The sequence below is a fragment of the Anser anser genome, assembly GCF_964211835.1.
Source record: "Anser anser genome assembly, chromosome: 3".
Classification (NCBI taxonomy): Eukaryota; Metazoa; Chordata; class Aves; order Anseriformes; family Anatidae; genus Anser; species Anser anser.
In genome coordinates, this window is record NC_139722.1 from 83,071,273 (window position 1) to 83,089,012 (window position 17,740).

At 34.7% G+C, this 17,740-nt stretch overlaps 1 protein-coding gene across 6 annotated transcripts in view; it reads left to right on the forward strand.

Annotated features, from left to right (window-relative positions):
* The window catches only part of FMN2 (formin 2), a 202,216-nt gene that overhangs the window by 151,639 nt on the left and 32,837 nt on the right, over nucleotides 1-17,740 (forward strand). For all 6 annotated transcript variants that reach the window (XM_083831936.1, XM_083831934.1, XM_083831935.1 and 3 more), the window contains one exon: nucleotides 13,833-13,884. In XM_083831936.1, the coding sequence (XP_083688062.1) occupies nucleotides 13,833-13,884 (52 nt within the window). The remainder of the gene's footprint in view (nucleotides 1-13,832; nucleotides 13,885-17,740) is intronic.

Genomic DNA, 17,740 nt, shown 5'->3' on the forward strand with positions numbered 1-17,740 from the left:
AATTTTACAATCTTTTTTTCCTTGAAAAATTATTGAACCTGGATCTGTGTCATTAACTTCTTTCCAAAGAGATAATTCTTTTGTATTTGCCAAAAACATGGAGTAAGCATAGCAGAAGTAGTTAAAGTTTTTCCAGATATAAGGCAAATTCATATGAAATAGTTGGATGTGATTAGTGGAAAATGCTGCAAGATAAAATATATTAGAAGTATCCATGATGAACTGGCATCCTGAGTGCTAGATGGACCAAAAAAAATTAAAAATGAATAGAATATGTTTTACTAGTCTCTTCTTTTGCAAGACTATAGGAAGTGTGGATAGCTAATTTTTGACTAGTGGTATATCAGAGCATCTCTTGAAATACTGCTCTGAAAGAGTATATTCTGTCTTGACCAGTTCAAATTTTGGTACAACTTGGAGTTGAATACATCAGGGTAACAATGGCCTGATGAGTTACACTAATAATTTTAACTAATTAAATAATTATTTTTTAAATAATTTTAACTTAGTCACATTGCATCTCTTTCTGCTTTGACACTGCATTTTATAATAGAAGACAGATCTGTTACCTTCTGATCAGATGACTTATGTGAAAAGTCACTTTCTACTTCTTATTCAATGTAACACAGATCTAGGCTAATGAATTACTGAGAGATAATAAGCTATTTTTTAGAGAAATCATTATTAACTGACTATACTGTATGTTTGAGAGGCTAGCCAGGTATGCACTTTTTTTTTGTTAGAATATCTAAGATGATCATCTGTGCAAACACTTTAAAAACTAATATATATATGTTAGCATTCCAGAACATACTGGTCCATGCTATTAGATTCCCAATTATAGTGAATAAACTCTGATTAAAATTTGTATATATGAATATTGCAAAAACATTATTTTGAACTAACTGATGTGAACTGATGCTTCCTGAGACAAATGCCTGTTTAACAAATCTGGCAAGCAGGATGTTGTGTCCTTCAACAGTAGGTATGAACTATTTTAAAACTGGATTTTGGTTGTGTACTTGATATACAGCCACTGGCATGATTAAACATATAACAAGTATTTTACATTAGGTTTTTATTATTATTGATATATGTAGAGAGGAGACAGTAAAATCACAAGTTACTCTGAAACAGATCACTAATGGTATACTGTAAATCGTGCCACATGTTGGCATATTAACCTTAATAACAGAATAACAATTCAAATGTGGGGCTTATAATACATCAGAGGTGTATCAGTTAAATTTCTTTCAGTCAGAACAGTTTGAGAAGTATGACTCTAGTGTAGCTTACTTTCATTTTTGACTATGGCTTACAGAGGGTAATTTATATAGAGGGTAAGCTACAATAATTTGTTTTGTTTTTACAAGGATGTGTGATTTTTTTTCGCCTTGATTATGTGTATGTATTTAAGGAAAGTGTGGAAAAAAAACATATAGAAATGCATCTCATCCATGAAGATCTTTGCTGTGTTCCCATGTTAACAGTGGATATTACCAGGTCATTGACAAAAAGAGAAATCCATAATGTCACTAAAAATATCATGGTTGCATTTTAATTACAATAATTAGAAATGTAAATTGTGAATACAGGGAATTGTGACTAAAAAATTTCTACACTGATTTAAAACTCTAAAGACTATTTTGCAGAATTCTATTACAATATAAGGCAGACAAAGGTTAACATACAGGAAAAAAGAATCCCTGGTTAAGTTCCAAAAATAAAGTAATTTTAAATACCTTTCATTATGAAATCCTTTGTTTTTACTTCATAGGATTGAATTCAGACTTGAAAGAGGCCATGTTTAAAGCAGGATTTCTCTTTCCTGTTCAGTGTTTGACAGGCTTTTGATCTAGATATTTTTTCTAAGGGCTTTTGTTGTTTATGTAGACATAATCGATGAGTCTTTTCAGCTAGACTGCACACATGATCATTTAGAAAAACAGAGGAACAATTCTTGGCACCTTTTGGGGATTTGTGTTTATATAACATATGCTCTGGGCAAAGAAAAATCAAGCTTTAAGTTTTATCTTTTCAAGTTCCAGTTTCTCTAAAGTCAGAAAAAGTTTTAACTTATAATTCAGATGAAAAGCATTTTTCATAGGGTTAAATAATTTGACATGTTTATATGATGCCTTTTCAGAGTAGATAACTTGTGTGCATAATGGGACCCAAAAGTTCAAAGTAGCTAGTTATTCACTTAAACTTGTTGCTAGCAGTTAAAATGGAAAATGGGTTTCCCATCGGCAAGAATACTTGGACATCAAATTAAATATCCCTGGCAAGGGGTTAGAAAGGCACTTTTTATAAGAATAGTTACTGTCTGGCACAGTTATGTAACTTTGAATTAAGTTACTGTAACTAGTCTAGCTGATTGTTACTATTGATGTATTAATAAAAAAACAACTTTTTTTCCTTAACGTTAACACTTTTATTAGAGCCGTCAGAGGCAAAAATGGCTGTATAATAGAGTTCTTCTAGCTGAGTTGTAAAGATTAGTCATTCAAAGGATAAAGAAGGGGAAGAAATATGGAATGTGTTCAGTCATAACGTTTTAGATAAAAATGCTAGTGGTATGTACAATTGAGGCTGTCCAGCGCTTGTCTTGCTAGCCCACTCAGTAGACTAGTCATCATATTCATCAAAATAAGCAAAGTAGTAAAAGGATGTCAGTCTTTTTTTCTGATGGACTTCAGGGTCACTTATAAAATGATCATTCTCCTTAGCAGAAGATTAAACCTATCCTCTGTCATACCCTCTCTACACTGGCTCAGCAAATATTTGCAAGCACTCTCTATCCTGTGCATTTAATTTTGGAGGGTCTACGTGCCTTGAAACTTCCAAGGCAACCCTCTGTTCTCCCATGTTTTCTGTCTTTCTCTTTTTTGGAGCCACGTGCAGTAAAACATTCAGTAAAAAAATGCACAACATACAGTACTTTTGTATTTCTCAAATTCACATATGACCAATTTTTGCTGAAGTTCTCTGTACTCACAAATCATTTTTTTAAAGACACTTCCAAAAAAGAGATTTAAGAGAAATTGTCAGAATATACAGGACTTCTAAGAAGTATATTGTTTTATTTATTACATATTTCTAACCATTTATTTAAAGCCGTAAAGTACTAAAAGTTCTAGACTTAAAGTACCAAAATTTCTAGACTTAAAGTACTAAATAAATACTATTTGCATCTCTCCAATACAGGAGTGTAGTCTTTACTGAAGTTTTCTTTCTGTGAGTTACTCCAAACAAGTTATCACGGTTTGAATAAGAGAGATCACAAAAGAAAACACTACTTGAAAATGCTGTCCCCTTTGGAACTGTACTTTGTTGTGGGCGGAATAGTGACCCACAAACATCTGAGATCACATCCACCAGTTTAGGAAGCTTTGGAAATCACTTCTTTTCCTGGGGGCAAGCCTTCTCAGGACACACAGGAGACAGTAGAAACAGTATCATGCAAGTTATAGAGGAAATTTGTTAGAGGTTAGTAATCCTTTAACACTTGATAGGATAGCCAGCTCATGTTAAATAAATAAAGGTGTGTGGATGAACCGCAACCGAGTCTCAATCCCCAGGTTTTAACTGTGAATAACTTTGCAGTGAAAAGCAGTTTTTGGGAGCCCCAGGGACTCCAGATTGGCTGTGCATTCTTGTCAGCCTGACAAGGCAGAGAACTTCTAAGGAGAAACTCTAAGGAGGCAGTAGCCACTGCACCCTCATACAAGTTTGGTTTGGGACCTGGAAAGAGGCAAAATATTCAAAACAGATTTTCAACTTTATAAATTTTGTAAATGTGACTGACTTCAAATCTGAGGAAATCATTCAATATTGAGTTAGCTTCTGAATATGATATCATTAGGTTTAGATTTTTAAAAAGTATTATAGTGTAGGATACTTGAGCACTAGAATGTATTGCTTTTAAAAGAAGTAAAAACATACTTTTCAGGTGATTAGCTAGTTCATCTGGAAAAGGGAATAATTCCAGTATTGTAAGTTCAGGTGAACAAGGTGACCTTTCAACCTGTGGCTCCTTCTGGTCTTACTTCACAAAATTCTGCAATCGCTAGTGAGTGCCAGCCCCACGTTTCATTCTGCTGGACTCTTCTCCAGGCCCAAGTTCTAGCCATATCCTCATGATCTTGCAGAATAAAGATGCTAAAATTGTCCTCTTGATGGAACTGACTGTAACCGTCTCCTTCTCTTGCCAGAAAGAGCATTCAGGAATCCAGTTTCCAAACCTTTAGTAAATGAATGTATAAATCACAAAGTGTGTTGTATTTATTTTTATAGCTGCAACCAGCTAGTTGGCCATAACTTGTTATTTTACGTCAAGCAGCAAAAGGCTGTGCATCATCATATGATGGATTGTGAATGAGACTAAAGCATCAGGCTGACTTTTGGATGGTTGGGTTCAGCTCCTGGCTCCAGAAGTACTGTAGATGATTGCGAAATGAATGCTGCTAGGATAATCTTAATTCTGGCATTTTCTAACATAGAAATGATTGATTTTGCAGATTACATTTTCATTAAATGTTGCTTTTATAATTTGATTAATATAGGGGATAATGTAGCACTATTTCTTAATTTTTTCTAAAAATAATTTGAGAAAATGACTAAAACCATTAGGAATTATATACGAAGAAATATTTTTGGTTTTGTTTTTCTTTTAAAAAATACAACATTAAGGGGTCAGATATCGCTAGATTTATGTGGAGACATTCACTTTAAATATTATCAAAATGCACTCATTACTGAGACAATTTTTTTTAAAGAAATCATTGGAGGGATCTTTAGATAGAGCAACATACAATCACTACAACAAAAGTGCAGGAATTCACACTTAAACTAGTTCCATGAATGTTTACATTTTTATGTTGGTATTCTCTTCATTGGATTATTGAATGAGCTTTTAAAACTTTTTCTTTGAGTGCTGAAAGTATTTTTGTAATCTCACACTGACATCTTAATGCTAATAAATAGTTTAACTTCGGTATTGTATAAACTTGTCCCTACCTCAGATGTCAGCACCTCCATTGGTGTACATTATTACCTAATAATCCGAATTCACGTTCTGTTGTATTTGCAACACTAAACAGAGTTCACTGAATTAGCCTCTCCTTGCCTCAACATCCATGAAAGGACAAACCTTTAGACCTGTCATGGCAGCTGTTTGTGTCTTTGGCACAGGACCTCACTGAAACATTTTTTTTAGGCATAGGCATCAGTACAGTGATTGCAGACAACACAGGTGTGATAGAGTAAGAAAGGCATTGGTTTTGGTATTGGTTGGTAAGAGGTCAGTATGTGAGTGTCACAATGTCATCCACCCCAAAACTATTCAGAATGAATGCAGCAGATTACTGAAGTTAATGAAAAGTTTATAGATAATTAGAGGCAAAGATAATCCACATTTTATTCTCCTTCTCCTGTAAAATCCAAAGAGCATTTAAATAATGTTGCTTTTACCATCTACTTCGTAGGGTGGTGAAGAAAGATAGAGATATTAAAACTTACGCAAGACAACTTTGTTCCTGTATTGTCTCTAATTATCATGGCATTGCATGTTCTTCAGTAGTCCAGAGTCCAGGCTTACAGCTGGACAGCCTTGCTTTTAAATTAGACGTAAAACCTCTTGCAGTATCTTTACCTAATAATGCATATTTAGTCCTAAGTATGCTAGCTAACTGCATGTCTGTTTAGGGTCTAGTCCTGACTTCACGGAGACCTTTGCGCTGTGTATGACTTTAGAAACACTAGTATGGGGAGTGGTGGTCAAAGCTGTACATGAAATACAATGTATTTTACTTCTTTGCATGTGACATTTAACAACATTATAGTGAATAGTCATGAAATGCACGTAACTAGAGTATGATGGCATGGTATTTTTTGGAAGTGTTGGAACTGGGCCCCATTTCCAGTTCCCTTCAGCTGACAGTAGATGTCATCTTTCAAAGGGTGATAATAAGCTATCTCTTTACTGTTGCCTGAGATGGATTAAAAGAAGAAATGAAAGTAGAGAAAATTCAGATCTTAAAACATGTATTGAGGGCTAAGCAGGACTTGTGCTGCTTTTTGTTGTTGTTCTTATTTATTTGAGGAATCAGGTTCCTTTTATGGAGTCTTCTGCTGATAAGTTTAATTGTCTTTATAGTTTCAGTGATCACATACTCATAAAGAGTTTTAGCTGTGGTTCTATGGATCTTGGTAGTGATCTATGGGACAACACATAATCTGAGTTGTTCTTGAGTGAGAGTGTGAAGTCATTGTGAAGTACAATTGGTTGGAATCAATATAAATGTTTGTTTAACTCACAGGTGTTGAAAAAACTGGAAAAAAACATAATTAGAAAAATACCCAGCATGTTAGATGCTCTATTCCCAGTTATCTTCAAGATACTGGGGCCTGAGTGAAGTATTTATATGTTCTGTTTCATGTATGCATAATAATCTTGGAAAAATGGGGGAGAGGAAGCAGGTGTTCTTCCTGCTCACTACCTTCTACGGATGTCATAGGAAATCCAGAAGGATCTAAGACTTCTTTTACAGTTTCCAGAAGAAATTCTGCTTTCTTCTTTTTGCAAAGCTTTTTTAGATTTCTCATCTTTGTTTACTATAAATAGAAATTCTCAAAACTACAGCAACGTAGCTCTAACGATTCATCCATCATAAAGGCATTGTATCTGTCAAAACCAAAAACAAACAGAAAAACACAACAAATGACAACCCACATCCTGGCTTCACTTGAAAGTTACCGGAAAGATCATGCATAGTTAATTATAAACAAATACTAATTAACACTCTTTGCCCCCCCCCCCCTTTATATAAAAGATTTAGGATATAGACAAGCAGATGAAAGGATTGATTCTTGTCTTCCATCTGAGATTACTCAGATGCATTCCTGTATTCAATTACCTGAGAAGATGTGATATTCCCTTAAGAGACATCAGGAGATCAGAAGGGATGGCAGTTTCGTGCATCTTCTTACTCATAGCCCTTTGAAACTGGTTCAGTAGAAGTAGCTTAAATTGCAACAGGGTTTGGGGCCAGATGGTGTCTACAGACAGTAATTGCTGGGTCAAGATCATGGCACAGGCTAAAAGCAAAATGTTCTGGTGGAACGTAAGCTCCGGGGGGGTGGGGGTGATATTTCAATGCTGTTTATAGACCTTGGAGGTCTACTCAGAATCATTTCTGAATCTGAACCAAAGGCTCAACTTGTTTTGTGACTATGCTTATCTAGTACATTTGCACACAAATTATTTTTAACTGTTAAAGTCCCTTTTCTCTCATGAAATTTCTGTTATTGCAGGTTATAAGCTTAAATTTGCATATTAATATTGCATATTAAGCTTATGTTTTTTTTTTTTTACAAAGCCACTGAGAACCAGTGACGACATCATTTAAAGTTTAATGATCATCTAACTCTTGTTTACAGTCTTGCCAGAAACTTACTTCCTTTTTTGATAGATTCCATCTAAAAAGACTGGTTAGCTTTTCCCAGTGCCACTCTTCTCCCCAACTACGTCGTGGTTAATAAATTAAACATGCAAAGAGAACAAACAACAACAACAAAAATAGAAATTTAGTCAAAGAACATTCAGAAGACCAAAGGGGAGAAGAAAAGATTTTTTTTTTGTAGCTTACTTTAAGGGCTTTGCACTCACAATGTGTCTTTGTTGTTCTTTGATAGTTAATATTGTCAAGGAGTTTCAAAACAAGCATTGAACAGTGTGCTTATTTCCAGACCAAATAAAATAGTTGTAAGTGTTATTTAACTGTGTTCTGGGGGATATTTAAAAACTGCATGTACCACCAAAAAAAATGGAGGAACTCTCCTAGAAGCTTTGGCAGAGGTCCTGCGGACTTGAACCTTAGACCCTAATAATACAAGTGTGACTACATGCTTTGTTCATGCAACATCTTATCTCTCTCTGTTCACTGTCCTCTCCTAGTCACATGTTTGAGATAACCTGCAGAAGGTTTCCTCGTAGCCTCAGATAGGCATTTCAAGTCCTCAGATCCCAGTGGAGTAGGTCTGCAGCATGTTTTAAGAAAGTCTATCCCTCAACTTTGTATTTATTTTTTTGGTCTGTTTGGCCCTTATTGTTTTTTGTTTTTATTTATTTATTTATTTATTTGGAAGGGGTGGTTAGGGTTAAGATATTTGCTATATTTTGTTGTATTTTCAAAGTCATAGCTAATATTAATTCAGCACACTGTGGGGGGAAAAATGTTCTTTAAAGATCTTGGTAAAACTGCAGGAAAGGTTTGTAAAAGTTTTGAAGATAGAGAGTTTATTTTTTTTCAGTAAAAAGAATTTCTAAGAATTCTACTGCTTTTAAAATGCACATAGTGCAAGGCAGAATACTCCCTATTTAAAGCAGTAGTTTCAAGTCTTAGACCACCCCATTAGTCTTAGTGCAGATATTTCCAAAGATTTTTAAGTCCATTGGAAGAGGCGATAAAGAATGAAATGTTGCACTTCCAAATAAGAAATTGCAAGAACTGATAACAGAGAAAATAGAACTTATATCCAATGCCTGTACAGAACATAATCATATACATACAGAAAATCAGATACGTTTTATTGTTTTGTTTTTGCAACAGCTTTAATGCAGAAAGTATAATGATTACATTTAGAAGAGACTTATCTAGAAAGTTCATTGGACTGAAAATGAGAAAATACTTGGCAGCATTCTTAGTTCACAGAGTGGCTTGATTCCTAAAAAGGTTTTAGCATAGTACATCTGAAATGTCAGTTGTCATTTCGATCAGAAGGGACAATTCATGGTCAAAAATAACTTTTATATCCTTACCTTTGAACCCCTCTTTATTTCATTTAATCATTTAGGCTTCTAAAAAATAAATAAATAACAACAAAAACACCCCCCCCTCCCCAAATGTTCACCTGAAAGTGAACAATACTGTTCTGCTAAACACTGTAATTTTCTAGAATGCCTGTGTTTGATTCTTTCATTTGGTTTTGTATAACATTTCAGATTTTCTTAAATGTGTAGATCACTTTGGTATGACTGTTCATATACGTGCCTTTGCAGAAGTTTGTATGTAACCTTTGCAGGACTGGAATCTAGAAGAATTGGAAGAGCAAACACAATAATGGTGTGTATCATTCTAGACTGTGTGTCTATGCTGATGACAACACCTTTTATACATTAAATTAATTAGACATCATTTGTGCAGCTTTGTTGGAAATATCTTTTTGAATTGCATGAAATCAACCTTTATGTCCAGGTTATTAAACATCAAACAGTAGATTTAAGCAAATACAAAAAGTGATGCTACAAATTAGAATATCTGATGTAAATTTTGATGAAATACATATAACCTGTAGTTAGACAAATTGATTGAAGAGTCTGGGATATAGTACAACCCTCATGCTTGGGAAGGAATGATATAGGGAGGAAGGAATGTACTTGAATTTTGACCAAATATATGAAGTATTTAGGAAATACAGAGCTTGCAGTAAATGGGGACAAATTAAATACTATGAAGATATCTTAATGGAAAAAGCAGACAAACAGTAGAGCATTGTCCCATAAGAAGTCATTAGAGATGCTTTCAAAAGAAAAAGTGAAAAAGGAGTAAGTTAACTTAGTATATGTTATGAATAGAAAAGGCAGCTTCTCTTCCTTGCTCCATGAGAGGTCATTTTCACTCTGAAGTGTTCCTTTTTCAATATTGCAATGTTCGTCAATATGACCCGAGGTTATTTTTCAAATAGGTAGATTTTACAGGATATATATGCTTTCAGGATTATGAGAGCTGCATATGAAGACCTGCAATGCATTGAATGTGTGTAGGCAGAGTTATAAATCAAGTATTACCTTTGTTCTCCTCTGCATTATGTGAAATACAGGGACTAATACTTCGGGTATGATGTAGATTTTATAGGTATCTATTAGATTTGAAACAATATCTTTGGAGGCAGTTCAGAAAATTAGTGTCAAGGATCAAGAACAGTAATTTCAGTGCAGAGGGCTGAGGAAAAGATGTTGGGTCAATAAAATATGGAATATTTTTAGTTGGCAAAGATTACTGACCCGTGAATGGGAACCTCTGCATCTGTCATAAGAGCCTGCAAAAAGTTTCTTATGTGATCAGTGGAAGTATATATATATATTTATATATAAACATATACAAAAGCAGATGAGACTACAAGACCTCTTTTAATGTTTTTCAAAGAAAAGCTGTAAGACTTTCTGAAGTTTTCTGAAGAAGTCTTGCTTCTTCAGGACAAAGAGAGAGAGCAGGAATTTTAGTGGCTGAGCTGAGCACCCTGATGTGCTCAGCTGCCACAGTACCCTTGAAGATGACAGATTTTCCTGCACCAGCTATTGCCATGGTAGGTTCACTGTGAAATGGGTAGGGATTTTCTCCTTTTTGCTTTACCTGTTGGAGGAGTTCTCATCTGTGAAAGGAAACATAGTTTTCTTCCGACACACCTCTCCCCACATGGCTGCCTTTCAGCTTGTACTTAGCACTTAATTGATATAGGCTGCCAAGAAAGAATGACAAGACAGTGCCTTTCAGGCACTCTGTTTACCAGTTGTGATGTACTGCTTTGGAGGAAGAAGTGACAGTAAAGATGCATTATATTCAATGAAATGGAAAAGTCTAATGCAGTATGGGGAATCTCTGGCTGAATCTGTCATAGCTGTAATGTTCAGAAATACCTGGAGCTTTTGGGGAAAAACTATATTAAAAACATTACTCCCTTGCTGAAACAGAAAAATGGGTTGAAAACAGTTTACCAATGGAGCAATTAGTATGGCAAAATACCAGCAACCACTAATATTAGGTGATCATGTCAGTGGCCAATTTCAGAATTTATCGGACGCTCTAGATGCTTCAGCAATCTAGTAGTTATTCCAGCGTATGCATATGACAGTAAGACTTTTGTGGTTTTGATAACCAACAAGGAAAGAAAGCATCCTGTTAAATCTCAATGAATGTCTTTGACTAGCTATTGTCCACAGCTTTCAGTTGTTTACTGTATACTAGTACAAAAGTAGTCATTTAAATGTTTACTTTGGACTGGGACAGATCCTTGAGTGTATGTACCATGTTTTCTTCTCTTCCACTGGTGTCAGCTGTCATCTTGTTGAAGCAGAAACATTTTAATACTGTTCTTTAACTTTTTTTTCATCTTGAAAAACAAGAAAGCAAATGGATTGCAAGTCTGATTCACACCTGAATAATGTCCTTTTGATAACATTAAAAAGATTTAGAGGTGTCATGTCATCACATGTTTGGAATAGACTACAAGGGAATTCTCTCTTAGAGAAAACTCTTTCCTTGCAAGACTGTTAATGCCAAGAGGTGATCTGATGCAGAATGAAATCGTGGGGGGGGGGGGGTATAGTAACTGCCTTATGCATATGTGCTTATTAGCTTAAAAAAAATTAAAAAAAAAAAGACTATTACATACAACTGAATAATTCAGGGATTATCAAGATTCTTTGTGTAGTACCCATTCTCTAGGAAATGATTAAAAGTACAGATGCATGCTTTTAAATTAGAATGGAAATAAAAAATGTGTTGCAGCATTGAGACATTCTAACACACTTTGATAAGCCTTGTACGATTTGTACTTGCACTCTTTCAAAAAAAAAATTTGGAATATTTGCTCTGTTGCTTTTTCAGGTAAATAGTTGTTTGTAAGCATGTGTAGAATGGTTGGAGATGAGGAAAAAGCCAATACTAGACAGTTCAGATGTTATGTCCCATCAATCCTATAAGATTATAAAAAGGGTTCTATCCTACAGATGTAAGTACTAAAAGACTATCCTAAGCAGGAACATGCTAGCCTCCATTTCCAAGCATTGTTTAACTGAGAGGATTCCAATTTGTGTTTCAGTAACAGCACTGCTTATTTTAGAAGCTGTAACTGAAGGTACATTAGTAAAAGTGTTAATGTAAAATTATATATTCTCCCTTCATCCAAGGAGTCTGGGTGGAGTTTCTTCTCTCTTGCACCATATGGTTCTACAACAAATTATACCTTGACTTTCAGGATTGAAGTATAAAGAAAAAAAATCTGTCAAAGCTGCCAGGTTTCACCTGGTTTCATATCCAAAGCAAGACAAGGCTTTCAAGCAAAACTATAAGTCAGCCCAGATTCACTCAACACTGGGCCCAGGTTCACTCAGAAGAAGGGTTTTGAGCCCTCTCAAACCTTTTGAAGAATCTGGGCCGAGTTTCAAGTCAGTAATGAAACCCGTAATCAGGCAGGCTTCACGTTCTTTTGAGTTTCCTTGAGAACTTTTACCCAGTACTCCCTCAAGTTTCCTGTGGCTTGCTGGGATTTCTTTTTCACTTCAAACAAAACAAGGATGGAGCCTTAGTCTTCAAATAACAATTGCTAGATACAAAGTTTGCTGCTGTGGGTAAACTGAGCACTGCTCGCCCAGCTCAGCAGATTACATTACTACTAATAAAAAGCATTTGCAGCATCAGACATAATTCCGATCCTTGTTCCGACTTTGGGGGGGGGGGGAAGGGAACCTCCACTTCTGTAACTTTGCTACAGATTTCACATGTCTATTTCAGTGCAAGTATGTGTTTGTAAAGTGCTGTTGATTGAAACTTCATAATAGAAAAAATAGTGATTATTTTTGTACCCTAAAAATCCCATTCTCATTTGTGTCAAATTTAAAATCTTGATTTCCTATTCCTACCACATTGTTAATGTGGTGCATCAATGAAGTAGAAAAATATTTTTTATTGTTGTAAAGCAATGTAGGGAATGAGAAATAGCTTTAAAGTTTGTTTTTTTTAGTTTTCTCTTTGAATTCTGTACTATTGATATTTGTCTTCAGGACAATTCAGATCCTCTTCATGCCTCCAAACCCAATGACTCTCTGGAATTCTAAAATTCTCCTTGCAAATTAAAAACCTAGTATTCCAGCAGACATGAAAAGGGAATAAAGTTCGAAACTAAAAAGATTTTAGCTACAATGTGCAGTTCTTAAATGGATTTAAGCTGTGATAACTGAATAACTGTATAAATTTGATCTAAGCACACTTGCACAGAGCAGATTTTACTATTGCTTTGCATGTTGTTGATGCCTAGGTTAATACGTATGTTCTTGTAGATTTTGCATATCGATGTTTCTAAGTTAAGTGAACTGAACTTACTACATAATGCAGTATGAGAGAAGATGTGGAAAACTGTTCATTTTTCACTAGTGTGGCAATGACAGCTTGCTGTTTTTGACTTTTCTTCACATAATGGCAATGCAATAATTTCCTTTGTATAGAAAGTAATGTTTTTGATATGGGCCTACTATGGTGCTAGTACTTCACTAATTGATATGTTATAATTTGTTCTTGTTTAGGAATTCCTAGTTCATAAACTAACTAGCTATTTGAAGGGGGAGGGGAGGGAGAAGACAATTTTTATCTGTCAAGCAAGTTTTAGAAAAGCTTTAAAGCTGAATGCTTCATGCTTTTCCTCCCTCTCTTAATAGACAAGTTCCCATATTTTTATTTTCAGAGTTATACTTTAAGAATTGCTTTGAAGTCACTCTCATGACTTGGTTGTTTATATTACTGCAAGATTTAAAAAACAACAACAACAACAAAAACACAACACTTGTTTTGAGGGCTTTTAGGTGTGTGTATGTGTTTTTCTAGGGTTATCAGACTTCATGTAGTTTTTTCAGAACTGTTATACTTGAGTGTATCTTCAGCTTGTTTTTATAAAATAAAGAATAAAAGACTTATGAATTCTACAGTGAACATTATTTTAAAAAAAATCTGTATCTTTCGCTTTATAGTTATTTCTTTGCCTGTATTTTTTTACAGCTAAAATAGACCAAGAAAATGAAGAGAAATCACTAACAGAAGCACATAAAAGGTAAGAAAGAACAACACGCTAAAATCCTTCTCTGAAAAAAGTGTTTTTTTAGAAGCTGCTGTTTTGGAATCCAATGTTATTTTATTTTTGGATAGTGAAAGAAATGCACTCAGAAAACAAAGTGATATTTATTGTCAATTTCAACTTGATGAACAGGAAAAAAAAGGTATATAGATATGCAGTCTACCTTTAGAAAAATTTTGCAAGACTCTTGCCTTTAAGATATAAAAGGCATATACCTTATGTAAAAACAAACTTAGAATATGACATTCAGACTGAGAGAAAACTGTTCCTTCTATGCCAGAATCATGGTGATTTGACAGACATAACATTCGCCAGACAACTAATGTTCATTAGGTACAACTTCCTGAGCTTATAAAATGTGGAATGGAAATCTGTTTTTTTAATATACTAATGATATGTATAATTGAATGTGACTTCCTTTGTAGTGTTGCTAATAGATCTTCAAATAGTTTTTGTGGCAAAAAGTAAAATACGTCATTAAATTTCATTACAGATGTGTGCAGTTGAGAGTTTTCAAAATTGTGAACTTCGTTGCATTGCACAACTTGTGGTTTCTTCTAATTTCTGGCAGTGTTCTTCAGAAGCAGTGTCTAAATGGGACACACTTTTATTTGTCCCTGCAGAAGACTGAAATATGACACACACCATTTCTAGTCCAGATTTGGTGAAACTGTATTAGTCTGTATTAGTTTTATGTTCACTAAGAATAGCATCTTCTTTTTGTGTTAACTACAACTGACACTGAATATATGCTAATGAGTACAGCTGTATTCATTAGTCCATGTACAGTAAAATATGCCACTATAAATGATTCTAGTTATTACTATGATTTATTAGCCATCCTATGGCCCTGATGCCCTGATTTGTTACTTGCTACAATGTCACATTATGGGTGACTACTCTCCTGGTACAGCACCAATACCAGTAGTTTCTGTCTATACCCATGGGCCATGTAATAAAGACAGTACCTGAAAAAGGGAGGGTGGATGTTCCTCTGTCATCAGAAGCTCCCTCCTTACTTGAAAGGAGATGGTAGGTCATTGAGTGGTATATATCAATGACGTGGGATCCTGATGGAAAAAGTGGAACAAAGGGAGTATTGCTTTGGCTCAGTATCGTACCTCTTGCTCAAGTTTATGAAAGGCATTCCTGAAATTTCTGAAGCTAGTTTAACTGCTGAATTACATGATTCTTACTCTTAGAAATTTCCTTTATAATAAAACTTTGAGGGAAGAAACTGTTAGTAGAAGAGAGATTTGTGATCTCTGACTGCTCTGCTGAGGAAACTTTCTCCTGTGGAAAATGGATTAGACTATATGTACAATGCTGACAGATTCCTACGGGCAAGAGGGATCTGAAATCTGTTTGGCAAACTTGTGACTTGTCGTTGTCGAATTCATTCTCCAGTCTTGTTTTTTATTTTTATTTTTTTTATTTTTATTTTTCTCCTGACTGAAACCATGATATCAACATATTCCTTTCATTATAGCTAGGATATACGGTAAGGGAGAAGAAAGAAAACTGCTCCTTGGACCCTCAGTCAACTTGGCCTACTCCATCCTACTTGTCTTAACTCTTTCTTCTCCCCTTTGCTGATGAGTGCAGCATCTCCTTTTGCACAGTATTTTGTCCAAGAAGGAAATTCTAGTTCATTGTTGACATCACATGCAAAAGTTCTTACAGAACACGAGGAAATACACTGGGACCTAAAACAAAAAATCTAGGGTCAAATCTTTTTTTTACTGTTATATAAACTACATTTCTCTTTATCCCTTCCACCCACACACTGTAATTCTTAATCAAATTTGTGGTATTTGTTAAAACATTGAAGACAGGTTCTTGGTGTAGTTTTGGTATTTTGTGTGTTTATTGCATTAAGATCTTTAAAGGGTCTTAGAAATAAAATACTTGGGTTCTTTTTTTTTTTTGGCAGGGGGTGAAAGAGAAGGTGAAAGCTTAAAAAGCTAAATGAAAGATTAGTTACATTTGGCTAATCATAGGTAGAACAGCAGTGCATAGGATGACTAGACAAGCAAGTGGTGCAAGGAAAAGTGATGGATTAGATGGAGCAAAATTAATGTGATTAATGTGTTTGGATTTTACTTTTTGAAGTGGATAACTTCAGCTCACATGTAAGTTCAGGTCTGCCCCAAGACAGCATTTCTTTAGCTTTTAGTAAGAGCTACAAATTTTCTTTCTTTTAGCTTGGGCACAAAATATTAAAGCTCATATCTCTATTAAAAGCACAGAAGTCTAAAAGAACAGCTCTTGCAGCAATAACAACAAAAATGTTTCTAAAATGAATAATGATTTGGGGAAAATGCAGCAATGTGTATTTTAGAAAAGCTCAATTGTGCAATAGATGAGCTGAAATGGAAAGTTAATCTTCCACGCAAAATAAAGACAAAGAAAATGGAATGTCTGCTCCAGGGACTCCATGCAGTGTATAGCTGTTCATTTGTCACAAGTGAGAAAATGTTTAATCGGTTTTGAAATGATGTATTCTCTCTTTATTTATCATGTTTAGTAACTTTAAGAGTGTCAGTATGTAAAGTGTTTATCCAAGGAATGGATTTCTGGCACATGGATAAAATGAAAAGTGAAATGTTTAGCTCGCAATAGGCATATGTTCCAAGATCTCTCTGAGTAAGTATCCTGAGATGAGAAGAAAGCACACAGGTCTGTGTTTATCTAGCTTACGCAGGCAGACAAGGAAGGCTCCAGCCTGGTATTAACACTGAAGTGACATGGAATGTCTTCACCAAACCCCAAACAATTACATCATTCCGTTAACAATATTGATAAAGTGCAATAAAAAGGAACCTGGCACTTTCCAATTAGATCTTCATTGCTAAATACTTGAGAAACTGTCAAATACATGACAAGTTAGAGTAAAAAAAAAAAAAAAAAAAACTGGGGAGGGGGGAGATCGGGGGGAGCAAGAGAGGAGGAGAGAAAGAGATGATTCTGTATTTTAGGAGCCCATAATTTTATTTTTTTCCCATTTGAAATCTTTCTAGATTGTGTCCTATGCACCAAGATACATAGCTATGTGCTCAATTCACACAGCTGGAAATAACGTTAGTGACTTTTAAACAAATTTATAACTAAAAATGGGATTTGAAAATTGTGAAATACAACACCAAGTAACAAATATGTTCCGTGTTTCCTATATTTTCATTTTTTGTACATATTCTATATTTTTATATATTTTCTATATATCTTCCATATTTTCCTTTACTTAGCTTTAAATACCTTTAATCTTTCAGAAAGATATTTCCTTTAAGCAGGGAGAAAAAAAAATAGAATCACTATAATCATTAGATGCAAACAATTATCGTTTGTTATCAATTGTAGAAGGATATAGTTTGATCCACAGTATCTACAGCAAATAGAAGCCAAGATTGCATCAAAGTTATTGTCAAAAGTTGTATGATAGCTGATGTCTTTTTTACCATGCTAGGATAAAAGGCAAATGTATCAGAAGGAAAAACCATCTTGCTGGTTTACGGTCTGAAATAAGCTAGTTGCTCCTCTTCTTGCACTTGGTTCCTGAAGAAACAACAGCTAAGTGATCAGACCAATATTAACAGAAACAGCATTAAATGAAGGAGAAGGTCACTAGTCTCTGCCTTTATTTACCTAATAGTTATGAAGGAATAGCATGTAGCTTTATTACTTTCTTATAATACCTTGCCCAGTATTTAGTTCTGATCTCCTTGGAAAGCTTACAGATTATGGTCTTTTGATATAACAAAATAAATGCAGACTGGAACACTGATTCTCTTCCACTGAAATAGTTAATAAGATTTTTTTTTCCTTCTACCTGCAA